This window comes from Oncorhynchus masou, unplaced genomic scaffold (assembly GCF_036934945.1).
Source record: "Oncorhynchus masou masou isolate Uvic2021 unplaced genomic scaffold, UVic_Omas_1.1 unplaced_scaffold_509, whole genome shotgun sequence".
Classification (NCBI taxonomy): domain Eukaryota; kingdom Metazoa; phylum Chordata; class Actinopteri; order Salmoniformes; family Salmonidae; genus Oncorhynchus; species Oncorhynchus masou.
This window is the reverse complement of record NW_027011492.1, coordinates 223,023-244,248: the sequence shown is the minus strand read 5'-3', so window position 1 is coordinate 244,248 and position 21,226 is coordinate 223,023. Positions and strand designations below refer to the sequence as shown.

Here is a 21,226-nt window from a genome sequence, read left to right as displayed (position 1 = left end):
ACTGGTAATAATTTTTTTACGCATGAGCATCACTCTGAAAGAAGGTAGGTGGTTTCTGTTGTTGTGTGGTGGGGGTGTTGGGTTGGGTGGGGGGCAGTAGTCACTGCTGCATGTCCGAGATTTATACAGCAGGTGGAGATGGTTGGAGTTAAGGCTTACGTTAATGCCGTCGCTGGAAATCAATGGGTTTGTAGGATATTAACAGGACAGTTAAGCTGATGGTAAGAGCACCGGGGAAAAATATCGTTTTACTTTAATCCTCCCGGTGAAAAGATTTCCTCTCCGTAGCGCGGTAATCGTGCTCCTCATTCAGTCGCGGCAGAAAGAGCATCTGTATCCCAGGCTGCTGTAACGCTTCCCGGTTGGACGGGTGGGCTTTCGTGCCTCTCTGCTGCCGCCGTTATATTTCACCACTGGAGGGTGTGTGTGTGTGTGTGTGTGTGTGTGTGTGTGTGTGTGTGTGTGTGTGTGTGTGTGTGTGTGTGTGTGTGTGTGTGTGTGTGTGTGTGTGTGTGTGTGTGTGTGTGTAAGAGAGAGCGATAGAGTGAGAGAGAGAGAGAGAGACGGGTTTGTGGAGGCTAGGAAATAACACGCACGTTATTCGAGTCGATGATGTCCGTTTTGTAAAGATGTGTGTCTCGGCAGAGAGATTTGGCGCGACACCGTTTTTCACCGGATTAGGGGCTACTTTCCCCACATAACCCCCTGTCATCCCATAACAATGTAACGTCTGTCAAGATCTCTCTTCTTTGTATATGTGATGCCATTTTGTCTCTCATCATATTCCTTGATATTCTGAGCGAATAATTGACGTGATTATGCAGCGGATGAAGGAGGGGAGGTGGGGACGTGCTACAATGAGAGCAATAGGTGGTTGTGTTCTGTCTTCATCTCTGTCTCTCTCTTTCTCTCTCCGTATCTCTCAATATTTCTCTCTCTCTCACTCACTCTCCATCTATCTCCCTCTCCACCTCTCTCTCTTTCTCTCTCCATCTCTCTCTCTCTCTTTCTCTCTCCATCGGTCTCTCTCTCTTTCTCTCTCCATCTCTCTCTTCTCTCTCTCCATCTCTCCTCTCTTTCTCTCTCCATCTCTCTCTCTCTTTCTCTCTCCATTGGTCTCTCTCTTTCTCTCTCCTTCTCTCTCCATCGGTCTCTCTCTCTTTCTCTCTTCATCTCTCTCAATATTTCTCGCTCTCACTCACTCTCCATCTATCTCCCTCTCAACTCTCTCTCTTTTTTTCTTTCTCTCTCTTTCTCTCTCTCTTCATATTTTTCCTTCAACCCTCTTACACGGATGGACTAAAACGACTCCCCGCTTTAAATTGGCTGATTATGAAGATAGGACCGCTTTGAAATAATTCAATCCATGACAAAAGGTAATTATAGGCAGGTAATACCCTGTCAGTTTTAATGCATCCCCGTCACTTTAACTACTGAGGAGTTTTTATGACCGTCTCATTACCGACCAGCCTTTTAGGGTGCATCCCAAACAGCCTCCTATCCCCGTTCCACTACGAGGGCCCTGGTCACTGGTAGTGTGCACCATAGGGAATAGGGTGCCATTTGGGAAGTAGACTGTAGACTGAGCATGACTGGCGTGCCCCTGCATGTTGACTTCTCCACCTCTACCTCTGTTGTGTCTCTCCCTTTCTCTGTCTCTGTCTCTCTCTCTCTCTCTTTCTCTGTCTCTCTACCTCTGTCTCTGTGTGTCTCTCCCTTTCTCTTTCTCTCTACCTCTGTCTCTGTGTCTCTCCCTTTCTCTTTCTCTGTCTCTCTCTCTCTCTTTCTCTGTCTCTCTACCTCTGTCTCTGTGTGTCTCTCCCTTTCTCTGTCTCTCTACCTCTGTCTCTGTGTCTCTCCCTTTCTCTGTCTCTCTACCTCTGTCTCTGTGTCTCTCCCTTTCTCTGTCTCTCTACCTCTGTCTCTGTGTGTCTCCCTTTCTCTGTCTCTCTACCTCTGTCTCTGTGTCTCTCTCTTTCTCTGTCTCTCTACCTCTGTCTCTGTGTGTCTCTCCCTTTCTCTGTCTCTGTGTGTCTCTCCCTTTCTCTGTCTCTCTACCTCTGTCTCTGTGTCTCTCCCTTTCTCTGTCTCTCTACCTCTGTCTCTGTGTGTCTCTCCCTTTTCTCTGTCTCTCTAACTCTGTCTCTGTGTGTCTCTCCCTTTCTCTGTCTCTCTACCTCTGTCTCTGTGTGTCTCTCCCTTTCTCTGTCTCTCTACCTCTGTCTCTGTGTCTCTCCCTTTCTCTGTCTCTCTACCTCTGTCTCTGTGTGTCTCTCCCTTTTCTCTGTCTTTCTAACTCTGTCTCTGTGTGTCTCTCTCTTTCTCTGTCTCTCTACCTCTGTCTCTGTGTGTCTCTCTCTTTCTCTGTCTCTCTACCTCTGTCTCTGTGTGTCTCTACCTTTCTCTGTCTCTCTACCTCTGTCTCTGTGTGTCTCTCTCTTTCTCTGTCTCTCTACCTCTGTCTCTGTGTGTCTCTCCCTTTCTCTGTCTCTCTACCTCTGTCTCTGTGTGTCTCTCTCTTCCACTCTCTACCTCTGTCTCTGTGTGTCTCTCTCTTCCACTCTCTACCTCTGTCTCTGTGTGTCTCTCTCTTCCACTCTCTACCTCTGTCTGTGTGTCTCTCCCTTTCTCTGTCTCTCTACCTCTGTCTCTGTTGTGTCTCTCCCTTTCTCTGTCTCTCTACCTCTGTCTCTGTGTGTCTCTCCCTTTCTCTGTCTCTCCCTTTCTCTGTCTCTCTACCTCTGTCTCTGTGTGTCTCTCCCTTTCTCTGTCTCTCTACCTCTGTCTCTGTGTGTCTCTCCCTTTCTCTTTCTCTCTACCTCTGTCTCTGTGTGTCTCTCCCTTTCTCTGTCTCTCTACCTCTGTCTCTGTGTGTCTCTACCTTTCTCTGTCTCTCTACCTCTGTCTCTGTGTGTCTCTCTTTCTCACTCTCTACCTCTGTCTCTGTGTCTCTCTCTCTTACCTCTCTCTCTCTGTGTGTCTCTGTGTGTCTACCTCTCTCTCTCTACCTCTGTCTCTGTGTCTCTCTCCCTTTCTCTGTCTCTCTACCTCTGTCTCTGTGTGTCTCTCTCTTCCACTCTCTACCTCTGTCTCTGTGTGTGTCTCTCTTCCACTCTCTACCTCTGTCTCTGTGTGTCTCTCTCTTCCACTCTCTACCTCTGTCTCTGTGTCTCTCTCTCTCTCTGTGTGTCTCTCTCTACCTCTCCCCCTCTCTGTGTCTCTCTGTCTACCTCTCCCTCTCCTTTCTCTCTGTGTGTCTCTCTCTCTACCTCTCCCTCTCTCTTTCTCTGTGTGTCTCTCTTTCTCCTACCTCTCCCTCTCGCTTTCTCTCTGTGTCTCTCTCTTTCTCTCTGTGTCTCTCTCCCTACCTCTCCCCTCTCATTCTCTCTGTGTGTCTCTCTCTACCTCTCCCTCTCTCTGTGTGTCTCTCTCTCTACCTACCTCTCCATTTCTCTTTCTCTGTGTGTGTCTCTCTCTACCTCCCTCTCCATTTCTCTTTCTCTGTGTGTCTCTCTCTCTACCTCTCCCTCTCTCTTTCTGTGTGTGTCTCTCCCTACCTCTCCCTCTCTCTTTCTCTGTGTGTGTCTCTCTCTACCTCTCCCTCTCTCTTTCTCTGTGTGTGTCTCTCTCCCTACCTCTCCCTCTCTCTTTCTCTGTGTGTGTCTCTCTCTCTCCCTCTCCCTCTCTGTCTCTCTGTGTGTCTCTCTCTCTACCTCTACCTCTCTCCCTCTCTTTCTCTCTACCTCTACCTCTTTCTTTCTTTCTCTGTATCTCACTCCCTCTCTCTTTCTCTGTCTCTCTGTCTCCCTTTTTCTTTCTCTGTGTGAGTCTTTCTCTCCCTCTATCTCTCTTTCTCTCTCCCTCGACCTCTCTCTCTCGATCTTGTTCTCTCTCTTCATCCACCTGTCTCTCTCCTCTTTCTCTGTCTTTATCTCTATTTCTTCACCTCTCTCTCTCCCTCTCCCGTGTTTTCAGTTTCTATGTGGTGTGGCCTCTGATATGACCATTTCCCCCTTTATAACTGTCATTTCTATTAAAGGGAACTTGAACTTCCACTTTTCAATCAATCCTCGTCTGGAGGCTGTGTGTAACGTTCTTTATTATAGCGAAAAGGAGAATAATCTAGTATGTTAGACATTATTAACTAAACCCTCCTCATTAGATAACGTTTCTTTAGATCTTAATTTAGCTCTCTTGTTCTTGTGCACTGGCTGTCTGCTATATCACACTATTTATTTTATCCTTTATTTAACTAGGCAAGTCAGTTAATTAAGAACAAATTATTATTTATAATGACGGCCTAGAAACAGTGAGTTAACTGCCTTGTTCAGGGGCAGAAAGACAGATTTTTTACCTTGTCAGCTCGGGGGATCCAATCTAGCAACCTCTCGGTTACTGGCCCAAAATAACCACTAGGCTACCTGCCATATTGCATTGGACATACTATATAATTAGTATGGATGTCTTGACATGGACAGAGATTGATTCACACGGTTTATAAAAATGGGATAGTGATCGCTCTGCTCGGGCTTCACCTAGCGTCACCCCTCACCATCGACGGACGCGTGGAACCAATTGAGGTGATTTCAATAACGCATAATGATAAATACTAACAAATAGCTTGTTTATAAATACTGTTTAAACCTACAACTCCATTAGCTGTGATATAAATCACATTCAGTGGTCACATTCAATCACATTCAGTGAGCTGATACACCCATTTCATTTCATACTGTAATTTCCTACGCGTGATAATCTCCGAAGGAGTGTTGGCCGCGTGGACTGTTTTCTGTGATTGTTTCACAATCTGGGACTGTACAGATAATCACACGTCACAGAGATACAGTAAAAACAGGACTCCGCTGTGTGGGGGAGAGGAGAAGCCTCCCCTTTACTCTGCTTTAAAATAATGTTTGAGAGGAAAGTGAGGGAGGGGAGCACGCGCCCACACGCATGCGTCCAGTCCCCCCCCCCGTGTTACTCTGCGAGTAGTCGGTAATAAGTGAATGAATGACCTTATCGTTGTCGTTGTGTGATTGTCTCTGGTGGTGGTGAGGGATTGGGGCTTTGAAGATAATAAAGCAACGCTTCAATGTTTCTCCTCTCAGTCTCACTCACTGATGCGCGGGAAGTGACCCTCAGCCAGAGAGGAGTTGATGTAGCCTCGACTACCGACGCAGCTCTGCTCGGCGCTAAGCAGCGGATATACAGTGGACAAACACCTGTAGTCTTTTTTTTGTTTGTTTTGTTTGTTTGTTGTCTGTAGCCAACTGCCTCTTCTCGGTTCGTTCGTGATCTGATGATCCATGAGGACCTGATTATTTCAAGACTGCTGAACATCACTCCAATCTCTAGTCCGTCGCGTCGCCACGTCCGTTTGGTGAACTTTACGCAAACGAGAGGATATATATATATATATACAGTTGGAGTGTTGAAGCACGGTGGTGCCTGAACTGAAGTTAGCCGTTTGTTCTGCGTAACTGGGGCTTTTAGAAAGGTGAGTTGAGGAGGAAGTATTTTAATAACGTATTAGATTTGGATTATATTCACTTTTTACATTATATATATATATCCGTCGATGACGCACCCGGATGAAAGTGAGTTACTGATTCTTCATTGTTCTTAGTTATATTTTAACGTGATTCTACATCTGCATTGCTTTCTGTTTGGGGTTTTAGGCTGGGGGTTTCTGTACAGCACTTTGTGACATCAGCTGATTGATATTGTTCTAGTCTAATTAAATTACGATCTGCCTCTATCCGGTAATGACCTGTTATCATCTTGTTTGTTCCTTGATGATCTTTGTTTTTGTTTGTTTTTTTTGGTAACATTTCATCACTATAAAGCCATGTTGTGGATTTCAGATGTGGCACCTTTTTTCAGGTGTGTCTTTCCAATTAGGTGATGGCCATTGTGGTCTACCTTTTTAAAAAGATAATAAAATAATCTAGATTTTTCTTTTAGATCGACATATGGAAGGACCGTTGTAATATGGACCGATTATTCTGAAATGTCAACAACGTGAAAAAAAGAAAATGGCATTTGGGATTTATTTGATTTGATTAATCTTTATGAAATATGTCGGATAGATGCCACTGCATTCTCTTCGTCATTCTGGTCTGAAATAGCCTCAGACTCTCATTACTAGTAGGGTTCTGTATGTGCACTGAAAAACTACATCCCGCTGAGAAAAAAAGGGTTTAGCAGAGATCCCCAACTGGCGGCCTGCGGGCCGAATTTGGCCCGGTTAGTGATTTTTATTTCCCCCTCTCATCACATTTTTCTAAACAACTGTTGGACATAAAAGACACACAAAAAAACACTAGCAAATCAGCTCCAAGTAATTTTAATTGTGTAAATCTGTTCCAAAGTATTCTCATGTAAAATAGAGAGAGAGATATCTGATCTATACAATTGTAAGGTTTGATTTATTTATTTTTTTGACAAATAATTTAATCTGTTTTGGGTTTTCTAGCGGTCATTTTACAGTCTACAAATGATTTGTAATTATATTTCGGCTCCCTGATCATCCGCGCAAGACAACATCGTCCTGTGGCAGAATGTAGTTGCTGATCCCTGGGGTGAAGACTGGCAGTACGAACGCAGAGCACGATGGGTTTATGTTAGGAGATTAGGGCGCCGCGAAGGGGGAAGCATATGCCTTTGTCATCTGCTGTCATTTTGTTCGCTGCCTGTCACTCGCCAAGCACCCTGCGACTGTGTGCTGTGTGCTGCCTGGACGATTTCATTTCATAGTCGAGCACTGTTGTGACAAACGCGGTTTTACATCACCGTGTGGCGCTGGGTGATAGCGGACCCGTGATTCTCTCTCTCTATCTCGCTCCTTTTTCCCATTCTGTGTTTGTGCGCGCGGACGAGGTGGGATTGTTACACATAACAAAAGATAGCCACCCTCGGTGAGAAAACGGAACGTGCGTGCATACAGCTGGCTGATTGCTCACTTGGCCATAGAGAGATAATCCATCCAGCGGGTGAATTTTGGATTCTGGGTTCGGACTGATCTCTTGTTGCATGGTGGTTCGGGCTCCCGACGAGGGTCAACAAATGCAGAAAGGGGAGAAAAGTTTCGGTAAGAGAAAGAGGTTTCTTTGCGTTATATTGTTCTGCGGCCAGGTTTGGGTTGTGTTTTGTAAATGCGTGGCTCTGTGCCGTTATTCATTGTTGTTTCTATGTGATGCGCGGAGCCGAGAAGTTAAACAATGTTTCAGTCTGTCTGATTATCATGTAGTCGTCCTGCATGCGGAGTCTATCTATCCGCGCTGCAGCAAAATTGCCTGTTCACTGTTTAGTCTATCTAATCTAATCAATCAATAGAGATTGATAGGAGAAGAAAAAAAAACATTACAAAAAATACATTTACAATGTAACACATCGTTTTGAAGGCTACGAATTTACCATCCAATATCTCTCTCTCTTCTCTTCCTGTTCTCTGTGTGTGTTTTTTATTCTGTCGTCGTGTTGTGAGCTGCATCAACAACCAAAAAAAGGATTTCTCCTTTAGCAGCCTTTTACCGAGCACTCTGCTGCCATGACAACCGTAATTAAACCGATAACCGGGTGAAAATGTCACAGCATCTCGGTGTCGCGCAGCAGTGATGCGGTTGAATAAAGGGGGAATCAAATTGGGGGAATCAAATTGGCTCTTTGCTGTTTATCTCTCTCTCTCGTCGCCTCGGCGTGTCAGGCAGCAGATAACATTTTACCTCCGGTTATTGTTGTTGTTATTTGGGTGTGTGTGTGGGGGGGGGGATACTGTGACACACAGGAGTAGGTTACCGTAGTCTATGTGATGTGTGTGTCATTAGTCTCTCTGTCCTACAAGGACAAGAGGCAGAGGAGGCAATGCTACAGCAGCCGAATGATTGAGCCTACACCCACTGGGCACAGACGTTAATTCAACGTCTATTCCACGTCGGTTCAACGGTCGTTTCTTTTTTTAGAAATGACGTGGAAACAACTATAATTAAAAAAATATTTAAAAAAAAGTGTGTGTTAAAAGTGGGTAGAAATAAACAAGTATATTTGGGTCCCAGAAAGCAGCTGTAATTTCCTTCCGTTTATGGAAAATTGATATTTTGTTGGAAGCTTCCCCTTTGGCAGTTGTTGGAAAATCGACGTGGCCTACCCCCAAAAAATGCAGCTTTCCCAACGGCATTTTAACAGCTTCTGTTGCTTTGAGAGAGTCATCACGTGGGGAATCAATTCCAACGGGGTCCTAAACCCACAAGGAGAGGAGACCTGGGAGTCAAACCTCTTACTTCTCTAAACCTATGAGGAGAGGAGACCTGGGAGTCAAACCTCTTACTTCTCTAAACCTATGAGGAGAGGAGACCTGGGAGTCAAACCTCTTACTTCTCTAAACCTATGAGGAGAGGAGACCTGGGAGTCAAACCTCTTACTTCTCTAAACCTATGAGGAGAGGAGACCTGGGAGTCAAACCTCTTACTTCTCTAAACCCATGAGGAGAGGAGACCTGGGAGTCAAACCTCTTACTTCTCTAAACCCATGAGGAGAGGAGACCTGGGAGTCAAACCTCTTACTTCTCTAAACCCATGAGGAGAGGAGACCTGGGAGTCAAACCTCTTACTTCTCTAAACCCATGAGGAGAGGAGACCTGGGAGTCAAACCTCTGAGACGGGGATGAGACGGGGATGAGACAAGGATGAGACGGGGATGAGACGGGGCTGTGTGCGGATGAGTGATATTAAACAACGGGAGCAGAGCCTTCACACAACTCAATCAGGCCAATTAACGGATCAGCAGTTTAACACACAACAGACAGAAAAGGGGGGGGGCTTCTCTCATTACGGCGGAACCCGTTTGATGGCGTTTCCTCCCCCTCTGATTTAAAAAAACAACATTCATTTGAATAGGATCTGAATGAGAGCTTTCAGGAAAAGCTCTAGTCACTATTGTGGGGTCCTAGTGGTTAGAGTGTAGAGGCGGCAGGTAGCCTAGTGGTTAGAGTGTAGAGGCGGCAGGTAGCCTAGTGGTTAGAGTGTAGAGGCGGCAGGTAGCCTAGTGGTTAGAGTGTAGAGGCGGCAGGTAGCCTAGTGGTTAGAGTACCTCTATGGCAGAGGGCGGCAGGGTAGCCTAGTGGTTAGAGTGTAGAGGCGGCAGGTAGCCTAGTGGTTAGAGTGTAGAGGCGGCAGGTAGCCTAGTGGTTAGAGTGTAGAGGCGGCAGGTAGCCTAGTGGTTAGAGTACCTCTATGGCAGCAGGGGCGGCAGGGTAGCTAGTGGTTAGAGTGTAGAGGCGGCAGGTAGCCTAGTGGTTAGAGTACCTCTATGGCAGCAGGGGCGGCAGGGTAGCTAGTGGTTAAAGTGTAGAGGCGGCAGGTAGCCTAGTGGTTAGAGCGTTGGACTAGTAACCGGAATGGTTGCAAGTTCAAACCCCCGAGCTGACAAGGTACAAATCTGTCGTTCTGCCCCTGAACAAGGCAGTTAACCCACTGTTCCTCGGCCGTCATTAAAAATACGAATTTGTTCTTAAACTGTCTTGCCTAGTTAAATAAAGGGTCAAATAAATAAATAAATTGTGTTATGTGAGTAATGTACAGACTGGCCTGGTAGAAGGACCCTGACTGAGGCCCCCAGTGGAAGGTGTTGATAACGGAACGATAGGGTTTTTGACACACCATTGCCAGGGTTGTGTTAGCGCTGTAGTGAACAGTGTTCACACAATGTTCACACAAACAGTGTTCACACAATCAGAAAGAACATTGTCGTAGACTTTCTACATAGGGGATCATTCGACAGCAGATGAAGTAGTTTAGATTAGAGGATTGTATTGTCTGTTTTCAATAGAGTGTCGTATTTGCAGATGCTGGGTTATGGCACTGTATCACTTGTTACTATGTAATAATCAGTTTGTCAACAAGGAAACTAGGAAGCCATTTCCTCGCACAGTTTTAAGGGAACAGCGTATTGTGACATCGCAGCCACAAAACACATAAACAAATAACAGTTTTCAAACAGTCCTTCACTCTTTACGGGAATAACACATACATTTAAACAGTCCTTCACTCTTTACGGGAATAACACATACATTTAAACAGTCCTTCACTCTTTACGGGAATAACACATACATTCAAACAGTCCTTCAGTCTTTACGGGAATAACACATACATTTAAACAGTCCTTTTCAGTCCTTCACTTTACGGGAATAACACATACATTTAAACAGTCCTTCACTCTTTACGGGAATAACACATACATTTAAACAGTCCTTCACTCTTTACGGGAATAACACATACATTTAAACAGTCCTTCACTCTTTACGGGAATAACACATACATTTAAACAGTCCTTCAGTCTTTACGGGAATAACACATACATTCAAACAGTCCTTCACTCTTTACGGGAATAACACATACATTTAAACAGTCCTTCACTCTTTACGGGAATAACACATACATTTAAACAGTCCTTCACTCTTTACGGGAATAACACAGTCCTTCACTCTTTACGGGTATAACACATACATTCAAACAGTCCTTCACTCTTTACGGGAATAACACAGTCCTTCACTCTTTACGGGTATAACACATACATTCAAACAGTCCTTCACTCTTTACGGGTATAACACATACATTCAAACAGTCCTTCACTCTTTACGGGAATAACACATACATTCAAACAGTCCTTCACTCTTTACGGGAATAACACATACATTCAAACAGTCCTTCACTCTTTACGGGAATAACACATACATTTAAACAGTCCTTCACTCTTTACGGGAATAACACAGTCCTTCACTCTTTACAGGAATAACACAGTCCTTCACTCTTTACGGGAATAACACAGTCCTTCACTCTTTACGGGAATAACACAGTCCTTCACTCTTTACGGGAATAACACAGTCCTTCACTCTTTACGGGAATAACACAGTCCTTCACTCTTTACGGGAATAACACAGTCCTTCACTCTTTACGGGAATAACACAGTCCTTCACTCTTTACGGGAATAACACAGTCCTTCACTCTTTACGGGAATAACACAGTCCTACACTCTTTACGGGAATAACACAGTCCTTCCCTCTTTACGGGAATAACACAGTCCTACACTCTTTACGGGAATAACACAGTCCTACACTCTTTACGGGAATAACACAGTCCTACACTCTTTACGGGAATAATTCATGCATTTAAAGCTCAGCCCTGGACACAGCTGAAAGAGGAACTTTCAGAGAGTGTGTGTGTGTGTCTGTATGTGCCTGCGAACGTGTGTGTGTGTGTGTGTGTGCGTGTGTGTGTGTGTGTGCATGCCAGAAAAGCGTGTGTGTATGGTAAATAGGGGGTAACAAAGGGAAGCGGGGGTATGCTCCCCTCTCAGGTTGGAGCTAGAATACTAATTGAGGGCTAGTATGGGCCCCCCTCGCAACCTCAACAAAGCCTCTTCACGCCCCCGTGTAGACCACTAACAATACACAGAAACCTGCACTACTTAGACCACTCCCTGTCCCACTAGAGAGAGAGAGAGAGAGAGAGAGAGAGAGAGAGAGAGAGAGAGAGAGAGAGAGAGAGAGAGAGAGAGAGGAGATTTGTAGGAATGACTTTTGGATCCATGGCTTCACGTATGTATCTTTGTGTGTTGAGTTAAGAATGGAAGTCTACAGGGTGTTTTTCTCTATATATTTGCTCAGAATGTCCCCCAATGTTTATCAGTGGAGCTGTTTCTCTTGACCACTATCAAGTTAGCATTATCTGAGCACTAAGAGTTAGCATAGCATTATCCGAGAACTAAGAGTTAGCATAGCATTATCTGAGCACTAACAGTTAGCGTAGCATCATCTGAGAACTAAGAGTTAGCATAGCATTATCTGAGAACTAAGAGTTAGCATAGCATTATCTGAGAACTAAGAGTTAGCATAGCATTATCTGAGAACTAAGAGTTAGCATAGCATTATCCGAGAACTAAGAGTTAGCATAGCATTATCCGAGAACTAAGAGTTAGCATAGCATTATCCTAGAGAGAGAGAGAGAGAGAGAGAGAGAGAGAGAGAGAGAGAGAGAGAGAGAGAGAGGGGAGAGAGAGAGAGAGAGAGAGAGAGAGAGAGAGAGGAGATTTGTAGGAATGACTTTTGGAGAACTTTGTGTGTTGTGTTAAGAATAAGTGTTTTCTCATATATTTGCTCAGAATGTCCAGTATGTAAAAAAGAACTAGAGGTGTTAGCATAGCATTATCTGAGAACCCAGAGTTAGCATAGTATTATCTGAGAACTAAGAGTTAGCATAGCATTATCTGAGAACTAAGAGTTAGCATAGCATTATCTGAGAACTAAGTGTTAGCATAGCATTATCTGAGAACCCAGAGTTAGCATAGTATTATCTGAGAACTAAGAGTTAGCATAGCATTATCTGAGAACTAAGAGTTAGCATAGCATTATCTGAGAACTAAGTGTTAGCATAGCATTATCTGAGAACTAAGTGTTAGCATAGCATTATCTGAGAACTAAGAGTTAGCATATCATTATCTGAGAACTAAGAGTTAGCATAGCATTATCTGAGAACTAAGTGTTAGCATAGCATTATCTGAGAACCCAGAGTTAGCATAGCATTATCTGGGAACTAAGAGTTAGCATAGCATTATCCCTGTTGGTTTTCACTGGTCTAATGTGCTCTTCTCCTCCACCCCTCCGGGTATTCAAGTGGCCACCTTCCAGCCTGCGACAGGGACACTGTTCAAAGTGTTCATTGTTCATTGTTCTTCATCGCTCTGACATCTTTCTCCTCTTCTCCTCCCAGGTATACAAATGCTCTCCGTCCAGCCGGACACCAAGCCAAAGGGCTGTGCCGGCTGCAACCGGAAGATTAAGGACCGATATCTGCTCAAGGCCCTGGATAAATACTGGCACGAGGACTGTCTCAAGTGTGCCTGCTGTGACTGCAGGCTGGGAGAGGTGGGCTCCACGCTCTATACCAAAGCCAACCTCATCCTCTGTCGGAGAGATTACCTACGGTAAGACAATACTTCTGATTACCACACTGCTGTCCTGGAAACGGTGCGTTCTATCCACACACCACCACCAATTCCACTCGGCTAACTTCACATTTGTTGTTCTAGCATCTTTGGCACAACCAAGTAGAGACCTGGTTAGCTACCCTTATACGTATCCCATTGAAGTAGAGACCTGATTAGCTACCCTTAGATGAATCACAGTTAGGTAGAGACCTGGTTAGCTACCTTTAGATTAATCACAGTGAAGTAGAGACCTGGTTAGCTACCCTTAGATTAATCACAGTGAAGTAGAGACCTGGTTAGCTACCTTTAGATTAATCACAGTGAAGTAGAGACCTGGTTAGCTACCTTTAGATTAATCACAGTGAAGTAGTAACCTGGTTAGCTACCCTTAGATTAATCACAGTGAAGTAGAGACCTGGTTAGCTACCTTTAGATTAATCACAGTGAAGTAGAGACTTGGTTAGCTACTGTTAGATTAATCACAGTGAAGTAGAGACCTGGTTAGCTACCTTTAGATTAATCACAGTGAAGTAGAGACTTGGTTAGCTACCTTTAGATTAATCACAGTGAAGTAGAGACTTGGTTAGCTACCTTTAGATTAATCACAGTGAAGTAGAGACCTGGTTAGCTACCTATAGATTAATCACAGTGAAGTAGAGACCTGGTTAGCTACCCTTATATTAATCACAGTGAAGTAGAGACCTGGTTAGCTACCCTTATAATCATCACAGTGAAGTAGAGACCTGGTTAGCTACCCTTATATTAATCACAGTGAAGTAGAGACTTGGTTAGCTACTGTTAGATTAATCACAGTAAAGTAGAGACCTGGTTAGCTACCTTTAGATTAATCACAGTGAAGCAGAGACCTGGTTAGCTACCCTTTTATAATCATCACAGTGAAGCAGAGACCTGGTTAGCTACCCTTTTATAATCATCACAGTGAAGTAGAGACCTGGTTAGCTACCCTTAGATTAATCATAGTGAAGTAGAGACCTGGTTAGCTGCCCTTAGATGACTCCTTTTACAGTACCTGTTTCCTTGTTGTGTTATAGATGTTAGAGGGATTAGGGGGTGTTAAGTTAGAGGTGTAATTGGGGTTAGGGGGTGTTAAGTTAGAGTTGTAATTGGGGTTAGGGGTGCCGCTGCTATACATTGAGGCCAGAAAAGTGGTTCTTTATAATCCTCCCAACGTTTAAATCTGCCTTCAATGACTTCCTCTTGGCTTCAATGGAGGTGTTGAAACGAGAAGGGGACTGTGTTCAGTTGAGAACCACCCTGTATTCCCGTCTCCCTGAAGGGACCCCAGCTCCAACCCAGCTGTATGCTAGAGGCCTACCTGCTGTGCTACAGCCAGCTGCCCCCCTTTAAAACCGTTAAATAGAGACAGAGGTGTGTGTGTGTGTGTGTGTGTGTGTGTGTGTGTGTGTGTGTGTGTGTGTGTGTGTGTGTGTGTGTGTGTGTGTGTGTGTGTGTGTGTGTGTGTGTGTGTGTGTGTGTGTGTGTGTGTGTGTGTGTGTGTGTGTGTGTGTGTGTGTGTGTGTGTGTGTGTGTGTGTGTGTGTGTGTGTGTGTGTGTGTGAAGGTTAACAGTAGCTCCGGTACTGTAGTCTCTGTGTAAGGACTTTCGCTTTGTGACTACTCTGTGGTTTAAAGAGAGCTGAAACTAGCCCTGTAGCTTCTAGTTTAAAGACAGGTGAAACTATAGATCTGTAGCTCCTAGTTTAAATAGAGGTGAAACATTAGCCCTGTAGCTCCTAGTTTAAATAGAGGTGAAACATATAACTGTAGGTCCTAGTTTAAAGACAGGTGAACCTATAGATCTGTAGCTCCTAGTTTAAATAGAGGTGAAACATTAGCCCTGTAGCTTCTAGTTTAAATAGAGGTGAAACATATAACTGTAGGTCCTAGTTTAAAGACAGGTGAACCTATAGATCTGTAGCTCCTATTTTAAATAGAGGTGAAACATTAGCCCTGTAGCAATAGGGAGCACGGTAACACATGTTCTCAGCTTCTCTCATCCAATAGGGAGCAGAGTAACACAGGTTCTCAGCTTCTCTCATCCAATAGGGAGCACAGTAACACATGTTCTCAGCTTCTCTCATCCAATAGGGAGCACAGTAACACATGTTCTCAGCTTCTCTCATCCAATAGGGAGCACAGTAACACATGTTCTCAGCTTCTCTCATCCAATAGGGAGCACAGTAACACATGTTCTCGGCTTCTCTCATCCAATAGGCTACTCTTAAGTAGCACAGTAACACATGTTCTCAGCTTCTCTCATCCAATAGGGAGCACAGTAACACATATTCTCAGCTTCTCTCATCCAATAGGGAGCACAGTAACACATGTTCTCAGCTTCTCTCATCCAATAGGGAGCACAGTAACACATGTTCTCAGCTTCTCTCATCCAATAGGGAGCACAGTAACACATGTTCTCAGCTTCTCTCATCCAATAGGGAGCACAGTAACACATATTCTCAGCTTCTCTCATCCAATAGGCTACTCAGCTTCTCTCATCCAATAGGAGCACAGTAACACATGTTCTCAGCTTCTCTCATCCAATAGGGAGCACAGTAACACATATTCTCAGCTTCTCTCATCCAATAGGGAGCACAGTAACACATACTCTCAGCTTCTCTCATCCAATAGGGAGCACAGTAACACATGTTCTCAGCTTCTCTCATCCAATAGGGAGCACAGTAACACATGTTCTCAGCTTCTCTCATCCAATAGGGAGCACAGTAACACATGTTCTCAGCTTCTCTCATCCAATAGGGAGCACAGTAACACATGTTCTCAGCTTCTCTCATCCAATAGGGAGCACAGTAACACATGTTCTCAGCTTCTCTCATCCAATAGGGAGCACAGTAACACATGTTCTCAGCTTCTCTCATCCAATAGGGAGCACAGTAACACATGTTCTCGGCTTCTCTCATCCAATAGGCTACTCTTAAGTAGCACAGTAACACATGTTCTCAGCTTCTCTCATCCAATAGGGAGCACAGTAACACATGTTCTCAGCTTCTCTCATCCAATAGGGAGCACAGTAACACATGTTCTCGGCTTCTCTCATCCAATAGGGAGCACAGTAACACATGTTCTCAGCTTCTCTCATCCAATAGGGAGCACAGTAACACATGTTCTCAGCTTCTCTCATCCAATAGGGAGCACAGTAACACATGTTCTCAGCTTCTCTCATCCAATAGGGAGCACAGTAACACGTGTTCTCAGCTTCTCTCATCCAATAGGGAGCACAGTAACACATGTTCTCAGCTTCTCTCATCCAATAGGGAGCACAGTAACACATGTTCTCAGCTTCTCTCATCCAATAGGGAGCACAGTAACACGTGTTCTCAGCTTCTCTCATCCAATAGGGAGCACAGTAACACGTGTTCTCAGCTTCTCTCATCCAATAGGGAGCACAGTAACACGTGTTCTCAGCTTCTCTCATCCAATAGGGAGCACAGTAACACATGTTCTCAGCTTCTCTCATCCAATAGGCTACTCTTAAGTAGCACAGTAACACATGTTCTCAGCTTCTCTCATCCAATAGGGAGCACAGTAACACGTGTTCTCAGCTTCTCTCATCCAATAGGGAGCACAGTAACACGTGTTCTCAGCTTCTCTCATCCAATAGGGAGCACAGTAACACGTGTTCTCAGCTTCTCTCATCCAATAGGGAGCACAGTAACACATGTTCTCAGCTTCTCTCATCCAATAGGCTACTCTTAAGTAGCACAGTAACACATGTTCTCAGCTTCTCTCATCCAATAGGTTACTCTTAAGTAGCACAGTAACACATGTTCTCAGCTTCTCTCATCCAATAGGGAGCACAGTAACACGTGTTCTCAGCTTCTCTCATCCAATAGGCTACTCTTAAGTAGTACAGTAACATCCTCTCATCACCTTCAACAGAGACGAGGAGACAGGCTGCTTGAGGTTGAAACTCTGGTCTGTCCTGGAGAACCGTTTCATTGTCCCTGTTGAACACTGAACAGGGTTTTGTCTCCCGGTTTGCATGCTGACAGTAACAATCACCCTCCTGGGTTGTCTTCCGGGACTCAAAACGAAGGGATATGTAACATGTAGAGACATGGGGGTTGTCCCAGGTCCACAGATCCTTTAAATACCCGTAGCGATACAGAACGTCCGAACGGATCCTTTAAATACCATCTTTATTAACCCAGTCGATGTGTTTACCCAGAATCCTCTCTCTAACATGTTTTCACATCATCAGACATGTTATTAACCCAGTCGATGTGTTTACCCAGAATCCTCTCTGTAACATGTTTTCACATCATCAGACATGTTGAAACACCAGGCACCATTTAGTCTCAGCCAGCCAGTATTCAGTTGACTTGTAGTGGAAGAGCCTGTACAGGCTAAGGAGAAGACCAAGGCTTGTAGTGGAAGAGTCTGTACAGGCTAAGGAGAAGACCAAGGCTTGTAGGGGAAGAGTGTACAGGCTAAGGAGAAGCCCAAGGCTTGTAGTGGAAGAGTGTACAGACTACGGAGAAGACCAAGGCTTGTAGTGGAAGAGCCTGTACAGGCTAAGGAGAAGACCAAGGCTTGTAGGGGAAGAGCCTGTACAGGCTAAGGAGAAGACCAAGGCTTGTAGGGGAAGAGTCTGTACAGACTACGGAGAAGACCAAGGCTTGTAGTGGAAGAGCCATACAGGCTAAGGAGAAGCCCAAGGCTTGTAGGGGAAGAGCCTGTACAGGCTAAGGAGAAGACCAAGGCTTGTAGGGGAAGAGTCTGTACAGACTACGGAGAAGACCAAGGCTTGTAGTGGAAGAGCCATACAGGCTAAGGAGAAGACCAAGGCTTGTAGGGGAAGAGCCTGTACAGGCTAAGGAGAAGACCAAGGCTTGTAGGGGAAGAGTCTGTACAGACTACGGAGAAGACCAAGGCTTGTAGTGGAAGAGCCTGTACAGGCTAAGGAGAAGACCAAGGCTTGTAGTGGAAGAGCCTGTACAGGCTAAGGAGAAGACCAAGGCTTGTAGGGGAAGAGTGTACAGACTACGGAGAAGACCAAGGCTTGTAGGGGAAGAGTCTGTACAGGCTAAGGAGAAGACCAAGGCTTGTAGGGGAAGAGCCTGTACAGGCTAAGGAGAAGACCAAGGATTGTAGGGGAAGAGTGTACAGGCTAAGGAGAAGACCAAGGCTTGTAGTGGAAAAGTCTGTACAGGCTAAGGAGAAGACCAAGGCTTGTAGTGGAAGAGTGTACAGACTACGGAGAAGACCAAGGCTTGTAGGGGAAGAGCCTGTACAGGCTAAGGAGAAGACCAAGGCTTGTAGTGGAAGAGTGTACAGACTACGGAGAAGACCAAGGCTTGTAGGGGAAGAGTCTGTACAGGCTAAGGAGAAGACCAAGGCTTGTAGTGGAAGAGCCTGTACAGGCTAAGGAGAAGACCAAGGCTTGTAGTGGAAGAGCCTGTACAGGCTAAGGAGAAGACCAAGGCTTGTAGTGGAAGAGCCTGTACAGGCTAAGGAGAAGACCAAGGCTTGTAGGGGAAGAGTGTACAGACTACGGAGAAGACCAAGGCTTGTAGGGGAAGAGTCTGTACAGACTACGGAGAAGACCAAGGCTTGTAGTGGAAGAGCCTGTACAGGCTAAGGAGAAGACCAAGGCTTGTAGGGGAAGAGTCTGTACAGGCTAAGGAGAAGACCAAGGCTTGTAGTGGAAGAGTCTGTACAGGCTAAGGAGAAGACCAAGGCTTGTAGTGGAAGAGCCTGTACAGGCTAAGGAGAAGACCAAGGCTTGTAGTGGAAGAGTCTGTACAGGCTAAGGAGAAGACCAAGGCTTGTAGTGGAAGAGCCTGTACAGGCTAAGGAGAAGCCCAAGGCTTGTAGTGGAAGAGCCTGTACAGACTACGGAGAAGACCAAGGCTTGTAGGGGAAGAGCCTGTACAGGCTAAGGAGAAGACCAAGGCTTGTAGGGGAAGAGCCTGTACAGGCTAAGGAGAAGACCAAGGCTTGTAGTGGAAGAGCCTGTACAGGCTAAGGAGAAGCCCAAGGCTTGTAGTGGAAGAGCCTGTACAGACTACGGAGAAGACCAAGGCTTGTAGGGGAAGAGCCTGTACAGGCTAAGGAGAAGCCCAAGGCTTGTAGTGGAAGAGCCTGTACAGACTAAGGAGAAGACCAAGGCTTGGTCACAAATGGCACCTTATACCCTACTACACAGTGCACTGCTATGGTCCCTGGTAGAAAGTAGTGCACTATATAGGGAATAGAGTATGATTTGGGATGCAAGCCAATTCCAGCATGTTATTCTTTCATCTTCAAAGTTCAAGGTGCTTTGCTATCTGGTTAGTGGCACACACACACACACACACACACACACACACACACACACACACACACACACACACACACACACACACACACACACACACACACACACACACACACACACACACACACACACACACACACACACACACACACACACACACACACACACACACACACTCTGACATCCCCTCTCTGTGGGCTAATGAATAGCAAATATAGCCAACCCCGCAGACTCACACACGCAGACACACATAAACACACACACACATAACCACACACACACACACACACACACACACACAGCACTCCCTGCCCCGTCTGATCAGATTTGCCGACTAGAGAAACCTCGATCTGAAGCAGTTGATGCCCGGCCTCAGCATCACAACAGACTAGCATGGCCTTTTCATACACACACACACACACACACACACACACACACACACACACACACACACACACACACACACACACACACACACACACACACACACACACACACACACACACACACACACACACACACACACACACACACACACACACACACACCTCTGTCTGTATTCTCTGTTCTCTGCTAGGATGGCATAGACCTGTGATGTTTATATTGTAGAGCTAGGATGGCATAGATCTGTGATGTTTATATTGTAGAGCTAGGATGGCATAGACCTGTGATGTTTATATTGTAGAGCTAGGATGGCATAGACCTGTGATGTTTATATTGTAGAGCTAGGATGGCATAGACCTGTGATGTTTATATTGTAGAGCTAGGAGGGCATAGACCTGTGATGTTTATATTGTAGAGCTAGGATGGCATAGACCTGTGATGTTTATATTGTAGAGCTAGGAGGGCATAGACCTGTGATGTTTATATTGTAGAGCTAGGATGGCATAGACCCGTGATGTTTATATTATAGAGCTAGGATGGCATAGACCTGTGATGTTTATCTTGTAGAGCTAGGATGGCATAGACCTGTGATGTTTATATTGTAGAGCTAGGAGGGCATAGACCTGTGATGTTTATATTGTAGAGCTAGGATGGTATAGACCTGTGATGTTTATATTGTAGAGCTAGGATGGCATAGACCTGTGATGTTTATATTGTAGAGCTAGGATGGCATAGACCTGTGATGTTTATATTATAGAGCTAGGATGGCATAGACCTGTGATGTTTATATTGTAGAGCTAGGATGGCATAGACCTGTGATGTTTATATTGTAGAGCTAGGATGGTATAGACCCGTGATGTTTATATTGTAGAGCTAGGATGGCATAGATCTGTGATGTTTATATTGTAGAGCTAGGATGGCATAGACCTGTGATGTTTATATTGTAGAGCTAGGATGGCATAGACCTGTGATGTTTATATTGTAGAGCTAGGATGGCATAGACCTGTGATGTTTATATTGTAGAGCTAGGATGGCATAGACCTGTGATGTTTATATTGTAGAGCTAGGAGGGCATAGACCCGTGATGTTTATATTGTAGAGCTAGGAGGGCATAGACCCGTGATGTTTATATTGTAGAGCTAGGAGGGCATAGACCCGTGAGGCTGGTGATGGGGTGGAGGGAAACAGGAAGGACTGAGATGGCTTTTTCTATTACATTTGAGACGTTCTGTTATAAGTCAATGATTCTATCCTTCATTATAACCCCCCCCCCCCTCAGAATCAATCTGCCGGTGCTAAGCAGGCTGGGATGTTGTTAAAACAGACACGTCCAGGGTTAGTAGAATTCTTCAGGGGTCTACAACACAGTGGTACCGAGTCCCAAATGCTTCCCTATTCACTATACAGTACACACTACTTTAAATTTGCACCAGGAATGGCCCAATAGGGCTCTGTACAAAATGTGTGTGCGAAAAAGGGACGAGTGTGCCATTTGTGACAAAAACACGGAGCGATGGGGGACCCCTGAGGGTATATAATAATCCACTATCGCAACACGACGCACCTA

The 21,226-nt window shown here is 45.1% G+C and overlaps 1 protein-coding gene across 3 annotated transcripts in view; it reads left to right on the top strand.

The window, feature by feature from the left end:
• Positions 1 to 5,100: 5,100 nt before the first annotated feature.
• The window catches only part of LOC135535749 (LIM domain only protein 3), a 111,996-nt gene continuing 95,870 nt past the window's right edge, over positions 5,101 to 21,226 (top strand). The window contains exons 1-2 of one of the 3 annotated variants that reach the window (XM_064962174.1): positions 5,101 to 5,497; positions 12,765 to 12,978. In XM_064962174.1, the coding sequence (XP_064818246.1) occupies positions 12,773 to 12,978 (206 nt within the window). In that variant the 5' untranslated portion in view covers positions 5,101 to 5,497; positions 12,765 to 12,772. Of the gene's footprint in view, positions 5,498 to 6,703; positions 7,091 to 11,516; positions 11,594 to 12,764; positions 12,979 to 21,226 lie in introns of those variants that run through there. The other 2 variants (XM_064962172.1, XM_064962173.1) reach the window with 2 other exon arrangements.